General features: G+C 63.2%; 5 protein-coding genes across 5 annotated transcripts, besides 8 other annotated features; all 5 read right to left on the minus strand.

Annotated features, from left to right (window-relative positions):
- Window positions 1-260: 260 nt before the first annotated feature.
- Window positions 261-290: a sequence feature (GA-rich).
- A 214-nt stretch (window positions 291-504) lies between these two features.
- Window positions 505-546: a sequence feature (A-rich).
- A 20-nt stretch (window positions 547-566) lies between these two features.
- Window positions 567-588: a microsatellite.
- Window positions 589-905: 317 nt separating this feature from the next.
- On the minus strand, window positions 906-4,334 carry Tco025E_01324 (calcium/potassium channel (CAKC); the record flags this gene model as incomplete). Its single annotated transcript, XM_029368262.1, has 1 exon — window positions 906-4,334. The coding sequence occupies one exon, from the start codon at window positions 4,332-4,334 to the stop codon at window positions 906-908; it is 3,429 nt and encodes a 1,142-aa protein (XP_029231570.1).
- Window positions 4,335-4,418: 84 nt separating this feature from the next.
- Window positions 4,419-4,435: a microsatellite.
- Window positions 4,436-4,603: 168 nt separating this feature from the next.
- Window positions 4,604-4,709: a microsatellite.
- Window positions 4,710-4,843: 134 nt separating this feature from the next.
- On the minus strand, window positions 4,844-7,585 carry Tco025E_01325 (ABC transporter; the record flags this gene model as incomplete). Its single annotated transcript, XM_029368263.1, has 1 exon — window positions 4,844-7,585. The coding sequence occupies one exon, from the start codon at window positions 7,583-7,585 to the stop codon at window positions 4,844-4,846; it is 2,742 nt and encodes a 913-aa protein (XP_029231571.1).
- Window positions 7,586-7,969: 384 nt separating this feature from the next.
- Window positions 7,970-9,823, minus strand: Tco025E_01326 (uncharacterized protein; the record flags this gene model as incomplete). The annotated part of the gene is made up of 1 exon (XM_029368264.1): window positions 7,970-9,823. The coding sequence occupies one exon, from the start codon at window positions 9,821-9,823 to the stop codon at window positions 7,970-7,972; it is 1,854 nt and encodes a 617-aa protein (XP_029231572.1).
- Window positions 9,824-9,952: 129 nt separating this feature from the next.
- Window positions 9,953-10,017: a microsatellite.
- A 225-nt stretch (window positions 10,018-10,242) lies between these two features.
- Tco025E_01327 (uncharacterized protein) lies at window positions 10,243-10,815 on the minus strand (the record flags this gene model as incomplete). Its single annotated transcript, XM_029368265.1, has 1 exon — window positions 10,243-10,815. One exon carries the CDS (start codon window positions 10,813-10,815, stop codon window positions 10,243-10,245), a length of 573 nt encoding a protein of 190 aa, XP_029231573.1.
- Window positions 10,816-10,843: a microsatellite.
- Window positions 10,844-11,654: 811 nt separating this feature from the next.
- Window positions 11,655-13,445, minus strand: Tco025E_01328 (uncharacterized protein; the record flags this gene model as incomplete). The annotated part of the gene is made up of 1 exon (XM_029368266.1): window positions 11,655-13,445. The coding sequence occupies one exon, from the start codon at window positions 13,443-13,445 to the stop codon at window positions 11,655-11,657; it is 1,791 nt and encodes a 596-aa protein (XP_029231574.1).
- A 54-nt stretch (window positions 13,446-13,499) lies between these two features.
- Window positions 13,500-13,552: a microsatellite.
- Window positions 13,553-14,126: the final 574 nt, after the last annotated feature.

Here is a 14,126-nt window from a genome sequence, read left to right on the forward strand (position 1 = left end):
AGGGTCAGCAAAGGCTGGGAGAGCAGAAAGAGCAGCAGGCGGAGGGCACGCGGGGAAGCGGGCGCCGCGAGGGCGGCAAGAACGCAGCCCCACCCCAAAGTCAAGAACAACACCAGCAACAGAAGCCGCGTCCGGCTGCCGTCTTCTCCCCTCCTATTCCTACACAGGGGGAGGGGGGCACACAACAAAGCGGCGGCGTCGGCTTGGCGCGGTGCCTGCCCAGCGTCCCCCCCACTGAAGAGTCGGGTTCCCCCACACACAGAGAGAGAGAAAGAGGGAGTGAGGGAAAGGAAGAAATGGATTCAAAGTAAGTGCGGCCATGGCAACCGGGGCTCTCGTCGTGAACTCACAAAGTGGCACTCCTGCAGGCCCCTGCTCCCCCGCGTGGAGGGCCGGGAAGGAGGTTGGGCCGGGATGACGGCGCGGCACACACAAAACACAAAACAAAAACAAAAAGGGAGGCGCTACGCCCGCCGCCCCCACCCCACGACGGTACCTTCCGGGAAAAAAAATCAAAAACAAAAAGTTACACAATCACAAAACACACTGAATTTACACAACAAGAGCACCACCACCACCACCACCACCGTCTGCGTGGCTCCACCGCATCACACAGACGTCCCCTCACAGGATTCCAGCAAAGACACAAGAAAAGAAGAAGACGAAGAAAAAGAAACAGTGAAAGAAGCGGCAGCATCACACAAGCTCCATCATTGAGCGGCTCGTTTCTTGGGCAGCTATCCCCAACTTCCGCGGGAAAAACATAGGTACCCCGCGCCTCCAGGCCTCCACACGCGTTGCCGCTTTTTCATGCGGGCGCGCCTTGGACACGCGTCTGCTTACATCCTCGTTCCCTGCTTTCTCATCTTTGCTGCCGCCGCAGCTTCTTCCGATTCCTCTTCCTCTTAGGGGTTCATGAAGCTGTACATGTGGGACGTGGCGGAGAGGGCGTACATGACGTCGTCGGGGCGCAGCGGCATGCGCGACGGGGGGTTCGTGATGAAGTACCGCGCCACCCCCGGCAGCCGCTCGGAGTCGGGAAAGCGGCGAAACACCCCGATGGTCACCCACGAGCGCCGCGAGAGCAGGAAGGAGAAGGCGTCGCCAAAGGTCTGAAAGTGCAGCAGCTGGTTGCCGCACACCTTGAAGAGGGTCGTGGGGGCGTTGCCGTAGCCCGTCCACAGGTTGGGGTCGTAGAGTTCGTCGCGTCCCTGCTGGCAAAGCACCATGTCGAAGAACTGCATGATGCGGTGGTCGCGGTGGGCGTGGATGAAGATCGTCTGCAGCATGTTGGCCGAGAAGCAGCGGCCCATCATGAAGGCCAGGGAGTCCTGAAACTGCACCTCGCCGCGCCGGCGCCACTCCGGATCGGTGTGGTGCGGGGTGACGGAGATGCAGGAGACGAACGACTCCAGCTCCACCACCAAATTCTGCTCGGACAGGTGCGTCAGCTGCGCACTCGGTCTGCCTGACGCCCGCAGCTGCTCCCGCGGGCCCAACTCCATTAACTGCGCCACGTTTTTCTCCACCGTGATGAGTGGAATGTCGGAAAAGTCCCAGGTGCCAAGCTGGGAGCAGTAGAGCAAAATCCCGCGCAACCGCAGGCGACCCCCGCTTCGCTGGATGGCGTAGTCCAGGTGCGACTCCGACGTGCTCAGCCCACGGATGTAGCACAGCGCGCTCCCAAAGTTCGCCTTCCACCACTGCAGAAACTCGCTCGAAAGATTCCGCGACGTGAGCAGCGTTAGCCGCGAGTTTGGGTAGATAGATTTTATGCTCTGCATCATCTGCGTGAGCTCGTTCTTGGAGATGCCCTCATCGAGGTATTTTTCGTACAGCGAGGAGCGCGCCGGCTGACGAAAGCACGACACCTGGTCAAGGAAGAGAAAGTTCTCCACATCGTCCTCCCTTTCTATGCGGCCAAGATACTCCAAGGCGACGTGGGCGAGAATGTCATTGACCTGCTGCTCAAGCCGCGCAATGGCCTCCTCGGTTGTGCTAGACGCATACGCAACCGCCGCCCGATGGTAGCTCAGCAGCTCTCTCAGCACCGACAGGGAACCGCCTAGCGGAAGCTCCCTCAGTGGAACACCGTTGGGGTGCTGGTCAACAAAGGGCTGCCGCATCAGTTCCCAGCGCAAGTCCCACACCTCTGCGTCGGAGCATCGCGACTCGGGGGGCTCTGCCGACGAGGCGCCTCGCTTGCCGTTCACGTTCGTAACTTCGCCTCCCACGGACACAGCCGTGCTACTCTGCCGCGATGGCGTCCCCTCCCCCTCCTCGCCTCTCAGGTCAAAGCTCATGTTGAAGGGGTAGTAGAGCCTGGCGTCGCCCACCTCCGGGCTCAAGGTTTCCGGCCCGAGCTCAAAGAGGTCCTGCCTTGACATCGGGAGGGAGTCGCCGTGTGGCCTGGACGCAACGGAGCTGTTGTTGGTGGCAGAGCAGGCGTCAATTGGTTGGCGCATGCCGGCGACGCCCGGGTCGAGGCTCCAGAGCACCTCCGACAGACCGCTAAGGCCCCCCTCGTGCAGCACCAGCAGGGTGTCGCCCTGTTCAAGGATGTACTGCAGGTCCAGTCGCATCACGTTGCGGGAGGCCTCCTCCACCCCCACGACGAGGACGTTGTGCGCCTTCAAGAGCCGCACAACGCGAGAGAGGGAGAGGTGGACAAAGAACCACGGCACCGGGCAGGATGCGAAGATGTTGCGGCGGCTGTACTCGTACAGGCTCTTCCAGTTGTCCTGCGAGCTCTTCTCCCACAGGTCGGGCGGCGCGGTGCCGGCGGCGGAGGCGACACGCACCAGGTTCACAAGGAACGGCAGAAGCCCTGGGAGCAGCAGGGCCGTGGACATGATAAGTTTGTTGTTCTGGTCAAACAGAAAGCTTCCAAGCCCGCCAAGCAGCTTCGCATGAAAGGCGAAGCGTAGGCGCAAGTACTGTGGCACGTGTGGGGCGTGGCGTTGAAAGGTGATGGACCACAGCATGACATCCGCGTCCATGTGGCTGGAGTCTGTCTTGGCGTCGGGGAGAAGGATGATGGCGGACGCCTCCGACACCTGCAGCCGCTCCATCATGCGGCGATCGAGCATGCGCACCTGGTAGAAGCTGCTGCGCATGCGGTAGCGCGGGTGCCGCCCAATGGCCCGCACCTCCGGCGAGAAGCTGGTGTAGCAGAAGCACACCACCTTCATCGGGTAGAGGGTGAGGACCTCCTCGAGGATCGAAACGGCGTCCGCGTGGCTGACGTGCCCGTAGACGAAAAACTGTCGCCGCCGCCCCGTGTAGCGCGGGAACTCGCGCAGAATGCGCAGCGTCGAGATGGCCAGCATGATCCACGTCGGCATGCTGGCGAGGAAGATCAGCACAATCACGAGGGCGAGGGCACGGCCGTCAATGCCCAGCGGGACGATGTCGCCAAAACCGACGGTGGAGGCCGTCACCACGATCCAGTAGAGCGCATCCCCAATGTCGAGGCTGTGGCCCAGCAAGATGTGGTGGATGTGGAAGACGCAGCCGAAGGTAAAGAGCATGGCGAAGAAGAGGCTCAGTGGACCGGCGGCGAGGCGAATGACGTCGAGTTGATGGTTGCGCGGCGTGAGCATCGCGAAGGAGTCTAGCAGGAGGAGGAAGTACTGCCGCATCGCCCAGCAACGCAGAAAGAGGGGCACGTACATGCGGCTCACCCACCCCAGCCCGCTCACCAGGGCCACAAAGTACGTGATGATGCGGTACCCCGAAGTCACGAGCACGATGATGATCGTGACGGTGCTCACGGAGTAGGCAACGACGAGCTGCGAGAGAAGCACAATGGATAGAATCGTCTGCACCGTAGCGTACCAGTCAAAGTCCTTCACGCCGTAGTCCACCCAGGTCGCCTCGCCCGTCTGCGTTGTCTGCACGATGTACAGCGTGACCATCGCCGTCTCGCAGAGGAAGAGGAAGAGCCAGATGCACATCGTCACCGCGGGATGCTTCCGCACGAGGAGCTGGAAGGAGCGTCGCGGGCCTGTCATCATGGGGAATCCAAACGGCGGCTGCTCGCGCCAACGCGGCCCACACCAGTCCGAGAAGTAGGCGGTCCACCAGGAGCTGCCGCACTCCATACAGGCTCCCGCCTTCTCATGGTAGTCACCCCTCTGCAGCAAGGCGGAGCGCCGCGTGAGACGATCCTGCCCCTGCTCACGAAACCGCCATGAGGCCAGGTGGGACACGTGCTTGGCGTAGCACTTGTAGCGGCCGATCTTGGTGAGGTCCATCGTGTTCTGCGTGGCGTCGTGCTCCTCCTCCGGCGCGGCGGGGCCCGGCGTTTCCCTCCCCTTCCGTCTCTCCCTCATGCACTACGCGCCACCCGCCAGGGTCTGTTTCAGACAGCCTCTGTTGTTGTTGCTGGTTTTATTTGCTGTTCCCTGCAGTGTGTGTATATATATATATATATTCCCTCTTTTCGTGTCGCCCTCTGCCGCCTCCTATTCCCTCCGTGCAGCGAATGGGAAGAAGAGGGACGCGTGCGCGCCCAACAGACTGGGCGGTTGCCTTGCACCCCGCCACGACCACCACCCAGCGAGGCGTTCACGCAAGAGCAGAGGCGTCTGCAAGGCGGCCAACAACACCCACCCACCCACCCACGCACGCACGCACACCCCCACACACACAAAGAGGAACAAAAACAACATCACCCAACAGACATTATATATATATATACACACACAACTGAGCTTAGTGCTCTCTAAGCTCCCCCTGCTTACGCACACGCATACATACACTGTGATACAGAGAGGGAGAAGGATGAAGAAAAGAGAGCAAAAAAATGAGCCCCCCGCAGCCACCAATTATGCGGCTTCCTTTAGAGTCGAACAACCTGATGCGCCCGCTGCAGGAGCTCCGCGTCGTGCGTCACGCAGAGTGCCCCGCTCAGTCGCTTGGACCGTAGTAACTCCATCAGCTGCGTCATGACGGCCTCCTTCGACGCCGCATCCAGCCCCGCGGTGGGCTCGTCCATCAGCAGCACCCCGCCACCGTGGTACAGGGCCCGGGCCAGCATCAGTCGCTGCCCCTGCCCACAGCTCAGCCGCACACCCCCAGGCGTCACCCAGCCTGCCGTCAGCGACAACGGGGTGAGAAACCCCTGCGGCAGGCGCCCGATGAAGTCCATGCACGCCGCCGCCTCCGCGCAACTCCGCACCCTCGAAAGTAGCGCAAGGTTTGCCACCGAGACCTGGCTCCGTAGGGTGATGTTTTGCGCAATCGTGGCACCAGCGAATATGGTGGCTGTCTGTGGCATGTAACTGAACAGCGTGGCCCGGAGTAGTCTGCGTGGAAGCGATGCAACCGGAATCCAACCGCCTTCTCCCTCGTCGTCGCCGTCGCAGGTGCCATTACTGCCGCCCTGCACGCCGCCACGGTCGTGACTTGTCTGCGCCTGCGTCGCCAGGCCCCGGCGATGTCGCAGCTGCAGCATCAAACGGTTGGCGTCGGTTGTGTACAAGGCCAGGAGGAGACGCAGCAGGGTTGTCTTCCCGCAGCCGCTCGGCCCGGTGACGCAGACAAGTCGCCCCGCCCCCGTCAAGTCATCCTGCAGCTGCAGCGTGAATGAGGCGGGCGCAAGAAAGGCGTTGACGGTGGGGGCGGTTGGGTACTGGAACTGCAGGCCATCGGCTCGGATGCGGTGGACCTCAACCTCCACGTCCCCGCTCAGAAGCGCCCCCGTCCCTGCCTCGCGCCCGCGCTGCGCTGCCACGTTATCCGCGTCGTCGCTGCCATTCACGGCGATGGCGCAGCAGCTGCCTTTCAGCGGCTCTTCCCGCTCCCAGTGCCTGGTGTCGATGATCCGCTCCAGCGCATTGGCCTTGTATGCGTTGCTCAACACCACCTCTCCCAGCCGGCGGGCGTCGAGTGCCTCGTCCAGCAGCTCCTGCACGGCACGCATGGCCTCCATGAGAGCCCCCTGCGCCTGACACGTCGCCGCCGCCTGGGCGGTCACAATCGCCGGCAGCAGCCACGTCGTCAGGGAGGTGAGGGCGTCAATGTTCCACAAGCGACGGAGGGAAAGCGCCACGCGCAGAATGCGTCGCCCCATCCCAGGCCCTTTGCGGTCCTGCGCGGTGCGCTCCGTCCACCAGCGCATGAGCGTCGCGTCTGCCCCATACGGCCGCAGCTCGTAGATGTGCTCAATGATTTCCATCCCCCGCAGCATCACGCCGTCGGTGGCCATGTTTCCATTCTCCTCCTCCTCGACGTCGACATTGTCGCCCTGCGCCTCCTCGGCGCACCTCCGTCGCAGCAGGTTTAACATGCCCGTCAGCAGACTGGATGCCCCCACCGTCGCCACAACCACCACGCGACTGTGCCGGTCCAGGGCCGCGGCAGCCGCCGCAAACATCGCCGCAGCACGCACGAATCTCGCGAGGTAGTCGTGCACCTGCACATCCACCCCCTCCAGGTCGTTGGCGTAGTAGATAAGCTGTTCCACCTCCTCCTGCTCTCGTGTGTCAAAGAACGACAGCGGCGTGTGGGCGAGCGCCTCGTACAGTTGCCGCTTCACGGATTCGCGGTGCGACGAGGCGGAGGTGCGGATGTAATCCTCCGTCACACGCATCACCGCGGCGGTGGCGACAAGGCGCGCCCACTCAAACGCCAAAAGTCCCACAACGACCCTTCCGGTGGCGTGGGAGGATGCGCCGCGGCAGCCACCGCGCGAGCGCGGCAGAGACAGGCCTGGGGCAGCGCTCAGCAGACGCTCAACCTGCTCCCGCACCACCAGCCCCGTCGTTGCGCTGTGTGCCGCAACGGCAGTGAGGAGGCCCATCATGGCAGACGAGAGCAGCTTCTCGCGGCAGCCGGCGTAGAGGTATTTGGCCAGGCTCCAGGTGTTTTGCAGCTGCAGCCGGCGTCGTCGGCGTCGCAGGTGCCGCAGTTCCTCTGAGAGGAAAAACCAGCAGGCGGCAACTGCAGACGCGGCGGGGCCTCCCGCAAGGGGGCGGATAAACGCCCGGTAAAACGTCGTGGAGTGGTCGCCCAGGTCAGCCAGAGCACCGCTGCATTGGCTAACGTCGCCGCTTACTACCACCGCCGTGTGAACTGCCCGGGTAAGCTGCAGGCGCCACAGCAACGCCAACGCGGCGGCCGCAAAGAGATCCTCCTCAGCCGTCAGGGTGGGCCCCTTCACCGCACGCCGCAGCAACCGGAGGACCTCGCGCTCGTCCACGGCGTACCTCACGTGGTCCTCCCACACAACCCGCAGGGCGTCTGGAAGGCCGACGCCTGTAACGTCGTCCGCGACCGCGAGTGGAGCGAGACGCCTGCCCGCGTCCCCCAACGACGCACGTGGGGCGCTGAGGACGGCGTCACGCAGCTGACCCCAATAATGGCGCACGGAGGGTGCACCTTCCGCGTCGGCTGGTGCGTCTCCCCCAGATGTTGAGGGCAGTGCGCCGCGCGGACGCCGAGCCCGCGCCCGGAGCCACACCACCGTGTAGTAGTAGGCGACTTCCGCCGTCAGGAGTGCCCCAGCAACGCCCCAAAAGAAGGCGCTGGAGGACACCACACTTTGGGCGGCTCGCTGGACGCCACGCGAAATTTGAGGCATCCGCGCCAACGAGCAGGCGGCGGCGGGAGACGCAGAAGGACAACCGTCCCCCCATCCTCGTCGAGTGTGCGCTGTTCCCTCCGTTTTGCTGTTGGTTGCTTCCCGCGCAACCTCTTTCTCGCTCCTTACCTAAAAACAGACACACGCGCACATAGACAGAGGTGCAGCGCAAGGAGCACCCACAGAAGCAGTAAAAGTGAAGGGAAGGAAGGAAGACAAACACCAGCACCAACCAGCAAGCCTGCCTGGTGGCACAGCAGGGCAGGGATGGCATAGGAAAGCAGAGCTAAACCAGTGAGAAGTAAGTAAAAGGAGAAGAAGACCGTCTGGCAAGCCCCGCGGAAGAGTTGTCAATCCAAATGATGTCGCAATGGCGTCGGCAGGTCACATGATGCCATAGTCATCTTCCTCCAACAGTAAGAGCTCCTCGTCCCGCCGACGCTTTCGCCCTGCGGTTTCCTCCTCGCGAGTACCACCGCCGCCTCCAGCGCCAGAGCTGCCGCCGCCGCCAGTCGCAGTACCCGCTCCGCCCTGCTCTCTTCCTTCGTGATCCTGTGCACCGCCGCCGGTAGCCCATTCCGCGTTTGCCTCGCTAATTGCGGTGTCGTCGGTGGCGGTGATTAGTGCGGCGAGCTCCTTGCCGTGACGATCGCGGCCGGCGACGGAGTAGCGCACGACAAGGCCCACGGAAGGTCGGCAGCGCGCCGGATCCATCGATGGGTCCCAGAGGAACGCGTCGTTGTAAAACAGCACACCCTGCGCCTCGGCTTCGTCGGGGCGTATAACACCGCGAAGTTCATCCGAATCGTACATGCGAATCGTCCCGCGACGACGCGCCAGGCATTCGTTGCTGCCGCCTGCTACAGTGCCGCGACCCCGCCCTTCCGCGCGGCGGCCGGAGGCGCGCGGGAAGAGGCGCTCAAACCAGGCCTGCTCCACCATCAAGGCATATCCGTTAGCAGGCAGGCCGCGGATGTCGTCTGCCCGCAACCGGCGATTCGCGTGGCTCCCCGCACGGTTCCACCGCGCCGTGAACGTCACGGTTTCTGGCGTCGACACAATGGGTTTCCCAACTTGTAGAAACAGCAACAAAAGCCGCGCCTTCTCTGGCGTGAGGAGCGCGGCTGCCTGCTGCACCAGACTATCGGTCCTGGCCTCCACGTCGTCAATGACCTCAGAGGTCGTGTTGCTTGCGTCGCTCGGTTTTTTTTCCGCGTCGTGCGTGGCGATCGCGTCCCCCGCCTCCGCGTCGCCCTTTGCATTGGGCTCTGCTGTGACCTTCACAGGCTCCCCCGGGGCCTGCGAAGCCGCGTTGTGGCTGGCCGGGGCGCCTGCGACGGTCGAAGAGGGCCCCAGTACGGAGACTGCCGTGCCCCAATTCGCCCTGCAGTCGCCCCCGCCACCCCGTCGGGAGGCGTCTCTCGGCCGCAGCACTGCCGGAAGGCTGCCGCCGTAAAACGCCCGCAAGACACGACGCGTAAAGAAGTACTCGACGCTGTCGCGGGTAAAGTAGACGTCCGGGCCACCCAGTTCCGGAGTAATAAAGCCGAAGCCCCTGCTGTGGCGGAAGAGCACGCAGCGGCCCTCGTGCCGGGTCCCCTCCTCCGGGCGCATGATGGCCACCTGCTCCTCCGCGGTGAGGGCCTGGCGCCTAGACGCGTCCGCCGCCTCCCGATGCTGCGGCTTTTGCCGCTGGCTAGGGTGACCTGCGCGCGACGCCGCATGGCTGCTCGCCGCCCCCGCCCCGCTCTCTCTGCCTCCGTACTCCGCCGTCGCGGTTTCCTTGGTCGCCTCCTCCTCCTCCACCTCCGCTGCCGCCGCGAGGAGGGCGGCGTACTTTGTCGCCTCCCGCACCGCCTCATCGTCGGCGTCCAGCTTCAGATCGAGAACGTGCCGCGGGGAGGTGCCGCCGAGCGGCGACGCCACCGCCTGCGTCTCCGTCGCCTCGGCCGCACGGCGCATCATCGCACCCACGTCCATGACGCCCGCGCCCATGGGTGCGTCGGCGGACTGCAGGAGAAATCCATCCTCCAGTGAGGCCTCCTCCTCGCCGTTGCCGCCGTTTTCCTCCTCCCCGGCGGCGGCGGCGGCAGCAGCAGCGGCGGCGCGTCTGCTTGCCAGCAGCGCACACTTCTCCCGCAGTGTGTCTGGCCCTGTGTAGAGTGTCACGTCGGCCGGGATTGTCGCGAATACGGCGTCGAAGAGGTTGCGTGACGTCAGTCGGGGTGTGTTCGACATTCGTTCTTTTGGTGCCGAGAACTTCATTTTATTGTGTATTATTAGTGTTATTCGTTTTGCAATAAGTAAATAAAAAATTTAGGCAAAAAATCAAGCAAGAAGCCGCAATGAAGGAGACCAAAGAAGACGAGGAGGCAGAAGGCAGGAGGCAGAAGGCAGGAGGCAGGAGGCAGGAGGCAGGAGGCAGGAGGCAGCGGGGTCCCCCGCCACACCCTCCCGGCTCGTGTGGTTTTCTCCTGCGTTTCTTCGCCTCGCGGCTCCGGCAGCCGCCTCTATGCCTCCGCCCAACGACGGCACCGCGGGGAAGGCGGAGGCGCGTCCGCGTACCGCGCACTTTCCCCTGTTCCTGTTCTTATTGCTTTTGTCGTTGTTGTTTTTTTTTTTTGCTTTCTGAAGTACTGTGGGGCGGGGGCGGGGCGTCAGCGCCGTATCAGGCGCGTCAGGACCTGCTCTTGGGCCTGCAGCCGCACCTCCAGCGCCTCGCGCTCCATCGCCTCCACCTTCAGCGCCGCCTCCAGGCGTCGCACGCGCAGCAGCAGCGCCTCCGTCTCCTCGGGGGAGGCGGGGGCAGTGAGGAGGCCGGGCAGCGCGCCGTCGCGGGTTTCGCCCTCCATTAGCACCCGCACCCGCTGCTGCAGGACGGCGTTTTCGGCGGTGAGGTCCTGCACGAGTCGCCACAGCTGCGCCACCTGCTGCGAGGAGGAGGAGGGGGAGGAGGAGGCCTGCGGCGACGACACGCTGAGGGCGGAAGCGAACGCGGGCGGGGGAGAGGCACCGTGAAGCCTATTGACGCCAGAGTCGTTCATGGACGCTGCAGCCTCGAGGTGCTGTGGCTGCACCAGCAGCCCTGAACGCCCTGCAGACGCGGACGCGCCGCTGTTACCTCCCGCCTGCGTGAAGCTGGAGCCCTCGAGCACCTCAAAGCGCGGCTCCCTCGCCTCCGTGGAACTTCGTGCGCCTCCGCCCTCCCTCCTGCCCGGCACAAAACGCATCGGCGGCGGCGGCGGCGGAGGCGGCGGCATTCCCACTGTATCAATATACCTGGATGCCTGTTCGTAGCGCCAGCTGCCCTCGGTAGGTGGTAACACGAGCAGCCGGGGGACACGCTCGCCAACGGCCAGCCCACACCTTCAGCAACAAAACACGACGAGGAAGCAAAGTGGCATGCACACATTGCATATATTCACACACACACACAACGAAAAAAAAAATTTTACGTGCACAGACACAGACGCACACGCATACGTATATACTTTGGTGTGGGCATGAAGGAGGACGCGGGGGGACGAAGGGAAAGGCGCCCAGTGAGTTCCAGGCTACTTCACGAGCATCAGCGCCAGAGCTCGGCGCCTGCCACAGCGCAACGCGAGCAGCAGAAGACGTGGGAGCACCCATTGCAGCTCACCACCACAACATTCCCGGCGAGCGGCAGCGCAGGGGCGCCACACAGAAATTCAAAAGAGAGCAGAAAAACATAAGCGCGGGAGCAGTACATAGGCCACACAGCCCAGAGGCTTTAAAACGTCTTTAATCCACTAAGACCAAGAGGACGAGCAGCAGCGACAGAGACAACAAAAGTGAATAAATTTAAAAAAAAACACACGTAGGAATGGTAGGCAGAGGAGTATATTTATTGTCGTTGTCTCCGCTGTTTCGTTGGCAATATTGAGGGTTTTTTTTTTCTTGCCTTCGTGGGGGCGAAGGCAAATGGGTGGAGGCTTGCAGGGGGAGAGCAATTTTATTACCGTCTACTCCTGTTTCTCTCTGCATTCACCGTTCACTCTCTCCGCTGCCTGGCGGAACAGTTTACTGGCCCGCTTCTTCATCCGATTCACAAGGCTCTTGAGGGGCGGGACCCCCGCGCCGCGCCGTGGCTCGCCGGCGAGCGAGTCCGCCTCCCCCCGCGAGGAGGGCGAGGCGGACGACGCGAAGCTCGGCGCCAGCTCCGGCGACAGCGCCGGGTACACCGCTCCGCCCGGGGAGAGCGGCAGCGGCGGCCCAGCATCGGCGACCGTGGGTGTCTTCGCCCCACCGGAGGTGGTGGCAAAGGTGGAAAAGGTGGAGTCCGCGCCCTGCGTCGTGGCGCCGTCCAGCGCAAAGGAGCTCTCGCTGTTCTCGTCAAGCAGCGGCGAGCCCTCCTCCGAGGAGGGGGGGAGTAGCTGAAGCAGGGCAGCGGGAGGTCCTCCATGGAGGGCAGCACCATGTCCTCGAAGAGCATGACCTTCACGACGTTGGACGCGAAGTCACTCATGTCTGGCATGAGCTTCAGCACGGCGTTCAGGATTCCGTCGTGTGAGGCCACCTCCTGCGCGAACTCCAGCCGCAGCTGCGGCGGGCGTGGGGCGCCAACCCAAATTTTGGCGGACGGCGGTGGCCCCACGCTCAGCCGCATGTGACTGGAGAGTTCCAGTATTTTGATGTTGAATATAATGTCCGGCACCCGCACCCCGCGGAAGGTGATGGCAAAGCGCAGGCCTAACTTCAACCCGCCACGGTACAAAAAGTCAAAGTCCAGCTCCACCTCCCCGTTGGGGGAGACGGTCGGCTCGCCAACCCCGCGAATTAACGGAATCTCGCCCCCGAGCTCGAGCTGCGTCAGTAAAATTTCTCCGTGGATGTGCTTTGGAAGTTTGCATGACACCCGTCGCAGCTTTCGTCGTATTTTTCCAATCAGAAGATCCTGCAGCCCGCTGGTTCGCGTGTTTTCAAAAAACAGGCGGGCCACGACGAGGTTAAAGGCGTCGAGGGAAGGGAGGTGCTTGATAAACACGCGCCACTCCTCGGACTGAGGGGTGGCCTGAAGCAGGTTGTACCAACGCTCCAGCTCACGCCGGGTGGGGAACTTAAACAGCACCGCCGTCCAGGCGTCAAAGGACTCATCGTTGTCCAGCTCGTCGAGGTCCAAGGCGCCCGGCCGCATGAGGCCGTTTTCGTCGCTGTCGACGTCGCCCCTCTGCGCCTCGCCGCCGCCCTCAGCAGAACCGCCCTCTCCGACCCCGTGGTCGTCGACACGATGACGGTGCTGGTGGTGCCGGTGGTGGTGTGGGTGGTCGCGCCTTTTCGCCGCCTCCTCCTCCTCCTGTTGTCGTTGCTGGCGCCGCTGCTGGCGCGAAAGCTGCAACACCGGGTCCTCCTGGAAGAGCGGCTGTCCCTCCTTGCGGCGCAGTATAAGGCACTTTCCCCGCAGTGGCGCCTGCCGCGTGGTGGTGTCCGTGTGGCGGTGGTACTTGGACAGCTTCTCCGACGTGCTCGTCACAGTGGCGGCGTTGATCTTCCCAATCAGGTGCTCCGCCTCGATGATCGTGTGGTCGCCGTCGTCCGACCTGTGGCTGCGGTCAATCCGGTACACAGAAATAGTTTTGCCAAACAGCACGGCTCGGACAAGAATAACTGGGCCCATGATGTCGCCGTCGTAGCGCGCCATGCGGCATATCTCCTCCACCTTCCAGAGGGAGGCCTCCCCGCTGGCGACCGTCGCGACGCGCCGTCGGAGCCGCGCCTCCTTGCGCCCAACCACGCGCGCCAGCAACTGCTCCAGCTTGAGGAAGAGGAAGGACAGAAAGAAGAGCGTCGTTGCCGCCCCCCCAGCGATGCCGCAGAGAAACGGCACCCACGACGTCATCGCTAGTGTGTTGTGTGTCCGCCAGTATGTGGGTGGGGTGTCTGCCCCGGCCACTCTCTGGCTCCGTGTCTGTGTCTGTCTCTGCCTCTCACTTTCTCTCTCTTTCTCTATATATATATGCCTGTTTCCGTTGCGTGTCCCCCACTGTTTCCCCGCTCTGCAGGCGCTGGCCTTCAACGAACCTCCCAGTCCCAACTGCTGCCGGGGCAGCGATGGCGCGCCGCGAGTTGGAAGAGGGGGTAATGACAGACTTCCGCGCGCGGCCGCAGAGCCCTATTCAGCTGCGCGTTTGGAGAAGAAAGAGAAAAAGGGAGAAGCAGAGTGGACGTAAAGACGACACGGCAACCAGTGAAGGGAACCCCCTTCACCACCACCCCGCCGCCGCGAACCCACACGGAGGGAAGCAAAGACGCACGCACCCGGCACGATCCGCACACCCCTCGCCCGTTTCGTTTGACTTGCAATAAACTCCCACTGGGACCGCCACCGTTTTCCCTTTTGGGGCTGCCCCCGCTCCCCTTTGGGCAAGGGCGCGAGGGGGGAAAACACGTGTCGCAAGGGATCCCATCCTCTCGACGGGTGACGTCGCACGCGCAGCCGGCGGCCGCCACGCAGCGACACTCCCCGCGCCGCCACGTACATTACAAGCAAGCACAACAATAGCAACGGTGGACTGGCCCT

Source organism: Trypanosoma conorhini (assembly GCF_003719485.1).
Source record: "Trypanosoma conorhini strain 025E chromosome Unknown Tco_14.4_contig_00042, whole genome shotgun sequence".
Taxonomy (NCBI): Eukaryota; Euglenozoa; class Kinetoplastea; order Trypanosomatida; family Trypanosomatidae; genus Trypanosoma; species Trypanosoma conorhini.